We start from the raw sequence: 15,414 nt of genomic DNA, 5'->3' as shown, positions 1-15,414 counted from the left end.
TACAGATTACTTGTAGAATCCATTCTTGTCTTCAATACTTCCTCTTCATTTTCTCCTCTTCTTTTTCTAATTCCCAACTACCTACTACACACAAAGCAGCTAACAGTCAAGAGGTTTTGTTAAAGGCCAAGGGAAGGTAATCAGAGATGGGTAAAGAAGACTCGAAGATCTGGTGATTGTTGAATCTAGGTGACAGATACATAGAGTTTCATTCTATGTGTGTATATGTTTAATTTGTCCACAATTAAAAGTTTAAAAGAAACTTAATGAAAAGAAATATCTTCAATTCCTTTTTAAGATCTTAAATAAAAGTGTGTGTGTGTGTGTGTGTGTGTGTGTGTGTGTGTGTGAGGGAGAGAGGAGAGAGCAACAGATAAAATGCTTACATGTGTGATGGTGGGGGAGGGATTAAGTACTTTATTGGGCTTAAGAATACTTTTATTTGCAAAGTACAGTTCTTCTATTAGAAGAGATGTATTCTGTTAAAGAAGAACCTTATTTGATAAATTCATTCTATTGTTTCTACATATTTCAGTTAGTACTGCACCCTCAAAGATAAAAACATTACCAAAATGAGACAGTAGGGAGAGAAATATGACAAAGTTTTGTTATGACTGCTTGTCTCAGGAAAAAGATCAGATTTTCATGTTTAACAACTCATGGGAACCAATCACTTAAAAAAAGAAAATGAAATACAATAATAGTAGCTTCCAAAAGTCTATTAATTGAATCTAAATGTGAAGTTCTTCTGTACAATTTGTATACACAACTCTGTAGCCTGGATGTTATAGTGTACACATGAAGATGGTGTGCCAAACAATAAATACTGCATGATTCCAGGAAGACTACTTCAGCAAATTTGGATCCAAGATATAATCAGGGATTTTAGGAGAAATTATGCAGCTTATAATGCAGAAGGGTGGCTTATTTGGGGTTCACTTGCTGAATTAAATTAGACAAAATGCTGAATGAAGTAATATAAACTTGTTTAAATAGTCCATGTAGGTAAATAGCACATTGTTTTGTAAAGCAAGAGGAAAAAGACTTTCCATTTAACCAATAGCAATTCCATCAGCTAATTGTTGCTGTGTCATTTCCTATCACTGGACACATTCAGAATCAGGGTAGATTGCTTAGTGGTCCTGGTTGAATCTGATGGTAAACGTATAGCAGAGAGCAGATTCTGGGTTTTGATTTGCAGTTTAATGAATCTGGAATGTTTGAAGCTAAACACCCAGCTGTCTCTTAAATATTCCAAAACAAATCTCTACATTTTATATCTTTTAAATCTGAAGTGACCAGAAATGTGATACATACTTCATTTTCTGTATTTTCTTTCATTTCATTTCAACACGTACCCTGGAAGAACTGGGAGAAATGGAACAATTTCCGTGAGAGCTCTGGATGGACCCAAAGCCAGCATTATGCCCAGTACATACCATTCAGCGTCACCTCCAGGGTACACTATTCTAGATGTGGACGCAAACGCAATGCTGTTTGTTGGTGGCTTGACTGGGCAATTGAAGGTAATGTGTTCTTCCCCATCCTGTTTATTTAATCTCTGCAGACAATTCCTGGCATGATGACTTTGGGCAAAGACATGATAAAGCGCTGCAAAAACTTGACTACTTTTTACTTAATTTGTTTTTATGAAAACATGAATATATTTTAAGAATTTTCTTCCTTGAATATCCAATCTGGAAGCACAGTCTTTTTAAACCTATGTGTATTTACTTAAACAGTTGTTGTTTTGCCCTAATCTGTGGCATCAATTTTTTGATATTTTAGTTGCCTCAAGAGCAAAGTGTTTTTTAAAGATACCGCATTTTCTGAATCAATTTATGATTTATTGATATAAAGTGCTATAAAGTTCAAACTCACATCTAATTAAAAGATTTATGAATACCTTGGGAAATATCACAGGAGCCATAAGCCTTCAGATCATGATCTGATTTTTAAAGTTTTCAAGTTGCTCTTCTCATTCTTATCGAGTAATGCACTTAATATTCATAATTGCTTTGTGACAGGTCCTTGTGCATTTCAGATTGCAAAGTGCCTGCATTTTAAAGAAGCTCGTGTTGATTAAATGGAGTTAGGTGTTGGAAAACGACCTGTGGGTGAGATGTAAGAGCACAACCAAATACAATGCGTAATCCTGGGCTTGGCAGAATCATCCTGGGATGAGATTAGTCAGAAAATGTGAAAAGCCAGGGTGACCCCAAATTTATGAGAACTCAACCTTCATATAGAGTGAGGTTGTTTTATTTGCTCTGTGTATGAGATGTGACTCTAAAGTATTGGAATGGATTCCACAGCTACACACTAAAATCATCCTCATTTCTTAGAGCTGCATATAAATATATATGGTACATAGTAATATATAGTCATATTGCCAACATTCTCTCCTCCTCAGAAAAATAAATATAGGGATAGCACCGAGTAATACAAAAAAACATGAATTTTGAAATTAAATCCAGGTTGAATTCCCTGCTCTATCACTTACTAAAATATGACCTTAGGCAAAACACTTAACCTCTTGGGCTTCAGTTTCCTTAACTAGAAAGGGAGATAAAAATATCTACTTTGCTTGCATATTGTAGGATACAATAATAAACTTTTATAACATTTATATAACCCTTACTATTTGCTAAGTAATGTTCTAAGTAATTTACATGAATTAACAATTTTCATAACAACCCCAAAATGTAGATAATATCCTCCTCATTTTATAGTTAAGGAATCTAAGTAAGAGAGAAGTTAAATGATTCACCCAAGATCACATAGCCATCAGTGGTGGAACTGGGACTTGAACACTCGTTACCAGGCACAAGAATCTCTACTCTTAATCACCACTCTTTACTACCTCAATGAATAGTGAGATTACATGCCTAAGATATGGTAGTCACACCTTAAATTGCACCTTAAATAATTCTTCTTATTATTCAGATGTCACTAGACATAAAGAAACTTATTTATGCCAGTCTGAGGGGGGAAAAAAAACACAAGCAAATGAAATCTGTAGAAAATCTTCATCATTTTGACCAAGAGTTTCAAGGCTTCTGCCATACCAGAATATGAACCAAAAAACTGAAAACAAGTAATTAAATCAACATGCTAATGAAAATTCAAAGGAGCAGGAAAATATCCCAAGTATAGTTTTTATGATACAAGAAGGAAAAGCAAAAAGCAAGTACAATTCACAAGTAGGATAATCAACCTCTGGAAAATTAAGAGAAGCTTCCACAGATGACAGAGAATTCCAAGGACTGCTTCTGACTTGTATATGTCAGTGTCTGACAACATTCCTTCTCCATGGCAGTGCCCCACTTGATCGTAATGGTAGGAAGATGTATGTGTTGATGAGTTTAACCTAAAATTATAACTATAAATGTTTAACTACTCAGTGACTATCTTCTATTTTTTCTAAAATGCAAGCATATCAATTCACTTTTTCCTTCCATGTTATTCAGATAAATGTGGATTCGCTTTGGCAAAGTGCTTCTAAAGTTGTAGAATTGTAATATATTGACGCTAAAAGGAACAGTTGTTTAAATTATAGCAAGGTTCTCTAGAGTGGATCGGATCATTCCCCTCCTTCTTGACTGCTAAATACCTAGAATTGACATGTACACACTGCTATATTTAAAATAGATAACCAACAAGGACCTACTGTATAACACAGGGAACGCTGCTCAATATTCTGTAATAACCTAAATGGGAAAAAATTTGAAAAGGAATAAATGTATATGTATAACTGAATCACTTTGCTGTACACCTGAAACTAACACAACATTGTTAATCAACTATGCTCCAATATAAAATAAAAATTTATAAAAGACCTTTCCTTTTGAGAATGACACCAGAGTTGTCATTCAACAAATATTTGTTGTGCCCCTATTAGATGTCGGGCTCTGTGCTGTATATGCCCACAAACAACAACAACAGGGTCCCTTCTCTTACAAATTTACTCTGTCCCTTCATTCTCCTGCCCTAGAAACCTACTTGGGTGTAAAAGGAAATGAAAAATTGGGGACAGCAGTATCATAGGGTAATCAATATGCAAGCTTTTTTCCCCTTTGTGTAGTCAGTATGTACTCTTTCTCGTAAATCTCCTTAGTGGATAGGAGCACTTACTTTTATTAAACACCTTCTCTGTGCCAGGCACTGAATGTGGTACCATAAATGAATTCTCTTAGTTAATTCTCCTAATAATCTCATGTTACGGACCAATAAAAAAAAATAGAATCTCAGAATAAGCAGTTTACCTAAGGTCGGAAGCTTGGAGTGTTTATTTACTAATGGTGATAAACTGGTAAAGCACAGAATAACCAGGATCCATGAGGCTATTATATGGTTAAAAGATGGATACGTACACAACCAAGACTTTCACAAAGAGTGGATAAAAACTACTCCAGATTCTGCTGTTCATATAATAACTCTCATGGGTACTCTTAATTTTTTTGTGAAATTCTAAATTCTAACAAATATGTTTCTCTCTTCAGAAGGCTGATGCTGTACGTGTGATTACATTCACTGGCTGTATGGGAGAAGCATACTTTGACAGCAAACCTATAGGGTTGTGGAATTTCCGAGAAATAGAAGGTGACTGCAAAGGATGTACCGTCAGGTTAGTTGAGAGGAGGACTCTTCCAAGGTCTATCTGGCCTGTGTATCACAAAAGCTTTAATTTTATTGTGCAGTGTTCTATTATCATGTAGATGGTATACAACAAGTTTGAAGTGATTGTGTTCAGAGGTGGATTTACCAGGAAGCTAAGAAACTTTAAGTCCCCTCCCTCACTTGTGTAGGCACTTTCCAAGGATTTGGGAAGTATCCTAGTACTTTGACATGGTCATATGTTTTTGTAAAATTTGCAAAGGTAAGATATTCTAGCCTCAATCAGTTAAGACTACTATCTCCTTCCACTCCAGCTTACCTTCATGTTCAGGAGGTGTTGCGTGTCTGTGGCTGTTCTGTAGTCATCATTTATTTTTACTTAAGGAAAGGTCTCCCTAAACTGATTAAGCTTCAGGCCTCTCAGAGCCTGGATTCACTCTGCTTGTGTTTACAACAAAATATAGAACGATACTGCAGGTTTTATCTCCTACAGGATTTTTCAAGTGACACATAGCATCATGTAAGAGTTTCAAGTGGAAACCCATGGGACTTGAAGATTCTGCTTAAGAAGCAGAGGTCAAGATAAGCCAGGAGAAAGTTTCATAATAAACATCATTAATTATAAGATAGAGGTTAGAATGTTGGATTTCAAAAATATTTAAAAAGCATATAAAGCATATATAAATATTCTTATATAAACCTGAATAGAGGATGTAAAACAATTAAGAAGAAATAGAGGATTTCTCTGCATAAAAAACTTAAAGCCCACTGATCATCTGAGCCTACAACAATTTTAATTTTACTTAGTTAAAGCTATAAAATTTAAATACCTGGAAGCTTAATATATATACATAGTAACTCTAACGTCATTAGGTGCTAAGGAGTTTATATTTTTTATTTCCAGTTTAAAGGGAACATGTACGTTGTTAGGACCTAAATTCTCCATTAATGTAGCAGAGTATACTTCACATTTTCTTCTCAACATCTCTAGAGTTTTATAGAAGAAAGTAGCCCCAAAATATTCCCTCTCCAAAAGTTTTAACTTTCATCTTTCTACTTTTTTTGGTCATCATGGACTTTTCAGTATGGCATTGAGGACAGTTTGAAACCCTGATCCATTCATAGTTTAAAGTGGTTTTGTTAATAATCTTCCATAACATCTAATATAGAATGTTGTCTGTAAAATTCTTTCAATACAAGGACAATGAGGTCTACATTAATATTCTGCTACTCACAAATCAACACCAACTTTTCCGTGAACATTTCTTTGGTAAATTTCTAAGTAGGCTTTTCCAAAGCTTATTATCAAACAAACGTCTAAAGCATTTAAATGTCCTTTCAGCAGTGCATATTATGTGTTAAGACTGTAGCATCACTAATTATCAATTCTGCAAAGATCTTAGGCCTTCATTATATAAAGTATTATATGAATTAATATAATTATAATAGGCTAAAGTTCTACATTTACTGAAATAATTCCTTATTTTTAAAATTCCTAATATACCTTTTTGAATTATACTAATATTTTGATCAAGAATGTTACTGTTTTTGTGAGTGCTCTGATTACAAAGTCACATAAGTTTTGAGTGGCTTGCCCTAGCCCTATTTTTCCATAAGCCTTGGTAATTTTAGGAAAAATATTTTAGAACTCCTGGTGTTTGTTTTCTTTTCAGGAGAACATATAACACATTTTAACATAAAATTAATGGTTGCACTTTTAGAGCAGAAATGATAAAATGGGGGAGATGAAATAGACAAGGCTACAAGACATAGACTAAGAACATTTTGTAGAAGATCTTGGAATGTCAGTTTTAGAAATTTGCATTTATTCAGTAGTCAGTAGAAAGGATATAATTTTTGTAATGTTTTAGAAAGGATTATCTGTCAGGGCTATAAAAAAAGTGTATCTTATTTTTCTTAAACTTCTGAAAAATCACATTAAGATTAAAATAGGGAAAAAAACTGCTACTCGTAAAATATATTTAGCTGAACACTGAAACAATGATGAAATATTAATATACTAAACTTCCATATTCATCTAGTTCCTATTGTCACTGGTAGCATGGCAGTATATAATGCAAAATCCTAGGATTTGAGAACCTCATGGAACTTCTCCTTAGTAGATGCTACATTACATTTTCTTATCCCAAATGTGGTGCTCTAGATTTTAATGGATTTGTTATAATGATGAAGGAAGGCCAAAATTATTCAGCTGATTTATTCACATAAATTATATTGTTAATAGGCTGATTTAGTCCCTCAAACTTTCAGTGAACACTTTTCATGAATATTGAAAAAGCATCTTTTAAGTGTACATTAGAAAAAATATATATATGGCATCATCTGATCTTATACCTATTTAGATATAGCTTAAATTTACAAAAACCTGACTGTGAAATGCATAGTTAAGACTCTTCCCTTCCTTTTGTCTTCAGTTTTATTTCTCCTTTTCCAGAAACAGAGAGAAAGCCAACTTGTCGAAAATGTGTAACAGTTCCTCCTCCTCGAGGCCATTAATGTTTATACCCTATTATTTTTCTCATTAGCCAAGATTGCATACAAATACTATTCTAACCTCTTGTTATTTTATGAGATTACTATAATATTTCTCATATCTCCTCTCTTTTCTCAAGTGAATACAACACTCCAATTTCACAGATTCAAATATAAGCTAATACGCAGATATTTAAAGATTAAAAATATCTCCACAATCAAAACTTACTCTGTTAACATCAATTAGATAAGATAGATAGATGATAACTTTTCATTTGAAAAAAATCTTTTTAAATGTTATATTTATAAGACTTATCTTAGCTATTCATTAATTATTCAACCAATATTGATTGAACATATATTCTCTGTGAGGCAATTTGCTTTACTAATATTCCTTTCATTCCACAAATATCTACCAGATTCTGCTATTAGCCAAGTACCACAGTAGATGCTGAGTTTGTGCCTGGCATGGAGGCTGGCCCATAATCTCTACTTGGTTTCATAGAGCTTACATCCTGGTGAAGAAGACAGATCAACAAACACACATAGTTAGAGGAACCCTTCATTATCTGAATCTAATCTGTCCCAGAAAAACCTACTGCATAGCAAGAGTTCAGAGAATAGAAGCCTATATCCTGGTACGGCTTTTTTTTTCTTACAACTTTAAGTTAGTACCTTTCAACCACCTTCACTCTTCAGCCAACCCCTACTCCCTATTATGTTATGTATTTGGGAAATGTAATAATGCATTCTCAGCCCATTCCAAAATCCCACTAGTTCACACCACTAAAATACACTTAAACACTAATATAACTAGCCACCAAGCACTTCAGCAAAAGCATTTAAAACATCAATGACCTAGTTATTGAACACCTAATGAAGTCAGGTGAGAGATGGTGGTTACTTGGTCTGATGGTGGCAGTGGAGCTGGAGAGAAGGGGAAGGATGGAAGATATATCTGGGATGGTTCCTGCCCTACAACAGCCTACAGTCCAGTCTCAGAAGACAGTGTGATGTATTGAATACTGATGGACCAAGTAGACATCGTCTGATTCATGTGAAATGTCTCTCTTCAGTCCACAGGTAGAAGATAGTGAGGGGACTATTCAGTTTGATGGAGAAGGCTATGCATTAGTCAGCCGCCCCATTCGTTGGTATCCCAACATCTCTACTGTCATGTTCAAGTTCAGGACATTTTCTTCAAATGCTCTCCTGATGTACCTTGCCACACGAGACCTGGTAAAGATTTGCACAGCTGATCTTTCATGACTGAAAATATGTTTGCTTCTTTTTTGTAAGGTTCCAATGCAGTTATCAGTTTTGTTGAATTATCAGTTATTGTTCAAAGGAGTCTGGGATGGCTGTGTAATAGCCAAGAGTGGTGCATAGTGTTTATATATTTCCATCAGTAACTTTAATTACAGACACAATTTAATTTTTATTTATTTTCAGTATAACTCCCTTATAATCCTTTAAGAGAAGCACCCAGTAAAGATTCCCCTGGTATGGAAACGTGCAGCAGAAAAACTACTTCCTTACTCTTCTTCTAGAGACCTAAGTCAAAAGGTGGTTCTAAATAGCCTCATTATTTTTTCCAGGTCAATATTTCTTAGTAAATTCTTTCAGGAAATGTACTTTTTAGTTTGCTTAATATGTTTTCAAAGGAACCCACTTTTACTCCTGTCATAAAAGGATACATCCTAGTAATTTGGTTGTGACCATTTGCACCATAATATCACACCCACAAACATTCACAAAATAGTAACACCAATTCTGTATCCAAAAATGGATTTCAATTACAGATCAACACATTCAGTAATTTAGCCATAAAGCCCTATTATAAACTCCACAAAGAAAATGAATACCCATATATTTCTCTGTGTATCTAATCACTGGTGTATTTTTACTCTATTAATAGAAAGATTTCATGAGTGTAGAGCTCACTGATGGGCACATAAAAGTCAGCTATGATCTGGGTTCAGGAATGGCTTCCGTTGTCAGCAATCAAAACCATAATGATGGGAAATGGAAATCATTCACCTTGTCAAGAATTCAAAAACAAGGTGAGTTTCTATAGTAATAATGCACTCAGAGCCTTAATCATGCTATCCAAAGCTCCCACGTACCTAATCATGAGGAAGACCCTGTCTGTTATTTTAGGTACTCACAAATTCTGTGAAAAATTGATACAGTCATTTCTTTGGCTTAGCTTATAGGTGGTTTGGGTTAGACATGACTGATTGAAGAGCCAAATGGTTCTCTGTCATTTTCTTTTGAAACTGAGAGCTTAATTTGAAAGCATAAAACTGTCTTACAACTTGTAAAATTATATCCTGTAGTGATTTGAAAAACTTGTGTGCTTTCCTTTTCTTCCCATTTTGCCAAGATGTTGCCTTTAGAGTGGCCCACAGGTAGAATTTGTAGGGATGATAGAGCACAGCTACCAGTTCTTTACTTTTTGAAAATGCCAAAACTTTGTATGTGTGCAAGTTAATAATTAATAATAATGTAACATTTTTATGATTCCAGGACATTTTCAAAACACTTTCACAAACATTATTTCATTTGCTTATGAAGCAGGTATTTTGTTCTGGTTTACAGAAAGGAAAGTGTAGACTCCAACTTATATGTCGTCCCAGACATATATACAAAGATCTCACAACCAAGACAGAAATCCAAGCCTATTAGGTCTCTGTGGGCTGCTATTTTTATCTTAGTATAATTCCGCTAATTCTATGTACTATGGCATTACCAATATCTGCAAATGAAACTTAGATTCTTCTGTTTATATAATTAGACTTAATTCATTTTGAACATGCCAGTGTGACATTTCATGAAAATTTAGGTATAACTTTGCACCATCTTTCATTCCTGCACTTAACAAATATCTGCCAAGAACTAAGTAAATACTCTGCAAGAACTAAGTGAAGTCTATGATAAGTCCTTGTCTTTATGGAACTTGCAGTCTAATGGGGGAGATAGACAACTCAATCAACGGTTAGAGAGTAGAAATCTAATTGCCATGTAGAGATCTGTATAGCAGGCTAGCAATCTCAGAAGAGAGAAATGTCAAAGTCAAACCCAGAGGTCAGCCCCCAAGGGAGCGCCCTGAGGCATGAACAGGAGCTGAGGAGTACTCTGGGTGAAAAGCCCCTTTGGGCAATTCAGAGAGGTGAACGTTGTATGAAAGCCTCAAGGCGTCAGTGAGCATAATACATCATTGCACATCGTTTTCCAACTGCTTTTCCTTGGAATAGGAAACCCTGGAGAAACGCCTCGGTTTGGACAAAAACTGGTTTTGCACTCATAAAATAAATTGGAATACTGTTATCTGTATACATTGTTCCCAAGTAAGTCACATTTGCGTGTTAGAGGCTCAGCACAGTAGTTAAGAAGAATGTTTAACTCTGTTTGATCGAACACTTCCCAAACTTCTTTGATCACCAAAATCCTTCCATGCCATACTAGCATTTGGCTGAACACACTTTGGGAAATGCTTCAGGAACTACAAGTCAATCCATAGGCTAACAGGATGAATGTTGGCAGAAAATTATCAGATGAAGCTGGAGAGAATACAGAGTCAGTTTACAAAGGGCCTTATGAGCTAAACTAATGAGTTTCAACTCTTCCTGAAATCATTAGGGAACTACTAAGAGTTTTCATCAAGAATGTGACACCATCAGATTTGTGTTTTAGTAAAGTTTCTTTAGCAGCAACCTGGAGGGTAGATGGTGACAATTTCAGATGCTCCTGCAGTCTGCAGGAAAACCAAGGGAGGAGCAAGGAGAAGGGAACCATGAGAATGGATAGGAAAGAATGGAGTTGAAAGATATTAAGCATTTTAAAATTGAGCTATATGATATGCTCAATGCAGAGAGTAAGATTTTTTTAAAAAGGAGATCAAAAATGATTCCTTTTTTTTTCTTAAAATAACAAAGAATATGTCAGTGCCATTTACCAAGCTCTTGGATACAGGAAAAATGCAGCATAGTTTTTTAGAAAAGATGCTGAGTTCTATTTTGGACATGCTGTATTAAAGGTACTCTTAGTATCCTTAGCAACCTAGGGAAGCTCTGTAATTGACAGGCAATTAGTTATGCGTATCTGAGGATTAGCAGAGTTGTGGGGCAGAGATGGATAGCTACAAAGCATCCTCATGTTTTAAATCATTGCACCTTAATAGAGATGAGAAAAACAAAACAGTCATATCTAGAATAAGGTGATCCAAAGCCCTTGAGCAAACAGCAATATTGAAGCAGTATAGTAAAGGAAGAGCCCACAAAGGGAGCTATAAGGAAATAATCAGAGAAAGGAGAAATAAGAAATGTAAATTTTCAGATTAAACTGGAAGCAGGGTGACCAATTAGGTACAATAGTAGTTCAGACAGATGAATGATGGCTTGAAATAAGAGTTGCAGTGGGATTTGACAGTAAGGAAATGCAAAATGAATCCACAATGTGATACCACTATACAGTTACTAGAATGTCTAAAATTAAAAAGACTGAACAGGGCTTCCCTGGTGGCGCAGTGGTTGAGAGTCTGCCTGCCAATGCAGGGGACACGGGTTTGAGCCCTGGTCTGGGAAGATCCCACATGCCGCGGAGCAACTAGGCCCGTGAGCCACAACTACTGAGCCTGCGCGTCTGGAGCCTGTGCTCCGCAACAAGAGAGGCCGCGATAGTGAGAGGCCCGCGCACCGCTATGAAGAGTGGCCCCCGCTCGCCGCAGCTAGAGAAAGCCCTCGCACAGAAACGAAGACCCAACACAGCCAAAAATAAGTAAATACATAAATAATTAAAAAAAAAAAAAAGACTGAACATACCCAGGGCTGCCAAGGATGTCAAGCAAGTGGAATTCTTATACACTGCTGACGAGGATGTAAAATGGTACAGCCACATTGGAAAACAGGTTGGCAGTTTCTTAAAAGGTTTAATATAGACCTGTCATATGAAACAACCATTCCACTCCTAAGTATTCACCTAAGATATGTGAAAGCATATATCCATACAGAGACTTGTACCAGAAGGTTCATAGCACCTTTATTTGTGATACTCAAAAAACAAAAAATAAACATCCATCAGCAGGTGAATGGATATACAAATTGTTGTACATCCACACAATGGAATAGTATTTAGTAGTTAAAAAAAAAATGAACTATTAATTTGCACACAAAATGGATTAATAACAAAATAATTTTTCTGAGTAAAAGAAGGCAGACAAAAAAGTGCATTTATGTGAAATTATATAGAAAACACAAACTAACATATGGTCACAGAAAGCCGATAGAGGATATTTGTTGACTGGGTTTTGTGGGGAGGGACTGGAAGGAAGGATGACAAAGAGGCAAAAGGAAACGTTTGGGGTGACGGATGTGTTCATTTCTTGACTGTGATCATTTCATGGATGTATAGACATCTCAAAACTTGTCAAATTGTACATTTTAAATATGAGCAAATTATGCTATGTCAATTTTACTTCGATAAAAGTGTTTTTTTAAAAAAAAGGACAGAGGGAGTTCCCTGGTGACCTAGTGGTTAGGATTCCAGGCTTTCACTGCCATGGCTGGGTTCGATCCCTGGTCAGGGAGCTGAGATCTTTCAAGCCGTGCAGCGTGGCCAAAAATAAAATAAAAATTAAAGATTAGAAAAAATAAATTAAAAAAATTTTAAAAAGGACAGATATTAGAGTTATTTAGGAGATGAGATTAGTAGGGCTGTTGATTGGTAAGATGTGGAATGGTGAGGAGAAAGGATGACTCTAATTTAGGAGACTGGGTGGGAGTCTTAGTGCCACCAAATAAAATAAATAATACAGATCTGGGAGGAAAAAGAGAACCATTTTAATTTGGAATATCAACTGGGGAGGTATATAGTGACTCACCTGTTGAATGTGGATGTTTAGGCAAAAATCAGGTCCAGGCATATATATTTCTGAGTTGTCAACATATGGTAAGTAAATATAAACTTGAGCTACCCAGAGAGCTGAAACATGACAAGTGGCCAAATGAAAGCACATTAGGGAACATGAACATTTCAGAAGTGTTCAAAGAAATAGGTCCTGGGGAAGGAGACTGAGAATGAGGTTGGAAAGGCAAGAGAACTTGGAGAAGTTGGCATTATGGAAGTCAAAAAGGAAAATTCTAGAAGGATGGAAATTTTAACCTCACATACTGCATAGATATGGATTAAGATAAGGATCAAAGGACCCCATTGGGTTTGGATGTAGGGAGGGCACTGTGGATTTTAGCATTAAGATCAGCATCCATGGAACAGTGGGATAGGAATTTGAGTAAGACCATTGCTCCTTTTCAGATACCAGATTAGTTGCTTTATTCTCAGCTAGTTTGTAAAAGCACTGTCCCTTGAAATTCAAATACACTCCTTCAGGAGGGATTCCCCACCTTCCCTGAGAGACAGTGGAACCACAGTCACTAATAGAAGTGCTCCCTGTCCCCCCAAGTGCATTGATATGGATGCAAGATTGATCATTTAGATTTTCAATGGACTAAGAGAGAAAAGACAAGAATTACCAAAGTAAAAACAATTCCTTTATAACAACTCCTTTATAGCATTGATTATAAAATACTTGTTAAGCCCCTACTCTGTGTCTAGTATTTAATAAAACCCTTATTTCCCTGCTTACCCATAAATGATGTCTGAACTCATCAACTCTAAAATTTTATGTTAATGGCTATTCTATAAGGGAAGAAATAATTTCTAGGGCAAGAAATAAAAGCAAGTGTTAGCATTCCATAGCAGAACCCACTTCATTGCTATCACTCATAAAGGATAGGGTAGAGTCCTTCCTTTAAATCAGTAAAAATATGCCATCCTCTGTCTCTCTATCGAAGCTAACACTTGGGCCAGTGAGTTTCAGTTCAATTGTGTTTCTGCTTTTTAATCAGTTTTTCTTAGAATGATTTCTAAAAATGCATATATTCACTCAGGGATAAGAAGGAAAGCTACCTCCAGTCTCTGGCTTGCCTGTGATAGAGAAAGAATCTCATTTTCACAGACACCATTAAAATACATACCAGGTCTGTAGAAAAAAAGGCTATTTTCATGTTCCAGTCAACAGCCCTATATGAAAACTTCTTTGCTGATCTGGATAAAAAAGAATATGTATGGAAAAGTTTGGAAAACAGTTTCATAAATCTTTTTTATTTCAGCCACTAGTCTGGTCAAAAAGATATGTGTGTATGAAATTAATATGTGCTAGAAAGTAATTAATTTTTTAAATCTTAGCTTGCTGAATATTTTTTTAATTGGGAACTTATTTTTGAGGTATTTTTTGTTTGTTTATTTTTACAAAATTCTGCTTTGAGGATTTGAGGTGTTAATAGGTTTAGGTATTTTATTTTGGACATTTTTTATAAGGCAATTATGTTTGGTTTTATTGAAAATACTTCTTTTGAAATGGAAGGACTACAGATTACAATGGAATTTTCAGGTTTGATAGTTCTTTTATTTTTCAAAGAACACTCTTCTAAAAGATGATGAGTTGAGAGAAAATAATAATGTTCCAGGGTCAAACAAATTTGGGAAATACTTCGTGCTCTGTGTCCCTCTTTTGGAGCATCACGTTACATATTAGCATGTTGAAAGATATAGGCAGCCATAAAATTAAGACATATGTTTAATTTTGCTTAACCCAGTGATTGTCATATTTACTTGACCCAGGAACATCCAAGAAACTAGTGTTCCAAAGAATAAACATTTAGAAATGCCCTTATAATCCATTGGTTCAAGTGGCCATTTTTAGACCCTTGCTAATTCAGATCTTATATCAGGCAAAGATTTAGAGGCCAAATTTGTCATGTTAATGAACCAATGCCTCAATATGCATCAAGGATCCAAAATATATTTAGCAGTTAAAGGCTGGGCCTAGACAAATATTATGGTGAGAAAGCACATAATTCAGAAGGAGCCTAGCTTGACTTTTAAGAATGAAGAGGGTAAAATCAATGAGATAAAGTGTTCCCATCTGCTCTCTGAACAAAGCAGTTTAAACAGAGAAGAGCCTCTCTTTTTTCCTTTTTCCTTTCTATTTCTGAATTCTTATCCTCGTCATACTGGAAGAACCTTTAGAGACCTGAGAGAAAAGCAATAAGGCATGAAGACTGTACCTCTCTCAAAACACTGAGCAGCCCCCAACTAAAATGTAATTTACAATGGATGTGGATCCCATCATCTTGCAAAACAAACATTCCCATCTCTCCACTTCTGTGCACAGCCATCTCATCCACATCACTTTGTGGATGAGCTTAAACCCCAGTACTTCTGTGGATACTGAAATTTACAGAA

General features: G+C 35.5%; 1 protein-coding gene across 7 annotated transcripts in view; it reads left to right on the top strand.

The window, feature by feature from the left end:
• The window catches only part of LAMA2 (laminin subunit alpha 2), a 603,913-nt gene that overhangs the window by 542,116 nt on the left and 46,383 nt on the right, over window positions 1–15,414 (top strand). For all 7 annotated transcript variants that reach the window (XM_036871358.1, XM_036871360.1, XM_036871357.1 and 4 more), the window contains 4 exons: window positions 1,367–1,526; window positions 4,503–4,627; window positions 8,187–8,349; window positions 9,029–9,173. In XM_036871358.1, the coding sequence (XP_036727253.1) occupies window positions 1,367–1,526; window positions 4,503–4,627; window positions 8,187–8,349; window positions 9,029–9,173 (593 nt within the window). The remainder of the gene's footprint in view (window positions 1–1,366; window positions 1,527–4,502; window positions 4,628–8,186; window positions 8,350–9,028; window positions 9,174–15,414) is intronic.

The sequence above is a fragment of the Balaenoptera musculus genome, chromosome 12, assembly GCF_009873245.2.
Source record: "Balaenoptera musculus isolate JJ_BM4_2016_0621 chromosome 12, mBalMus1.pri.v3, whole genome shotgun sequence".
Taxonomy (NCBI): Eukaryota; Metazoa; Chordata; class Mammalia; order Artiodactyla; family Balaenopteridae; genus Balaenoptera; species Balaenoptera musculus.
This window is presented reverse-complemented; position numbering and strand designations above follow the sequence as displayed.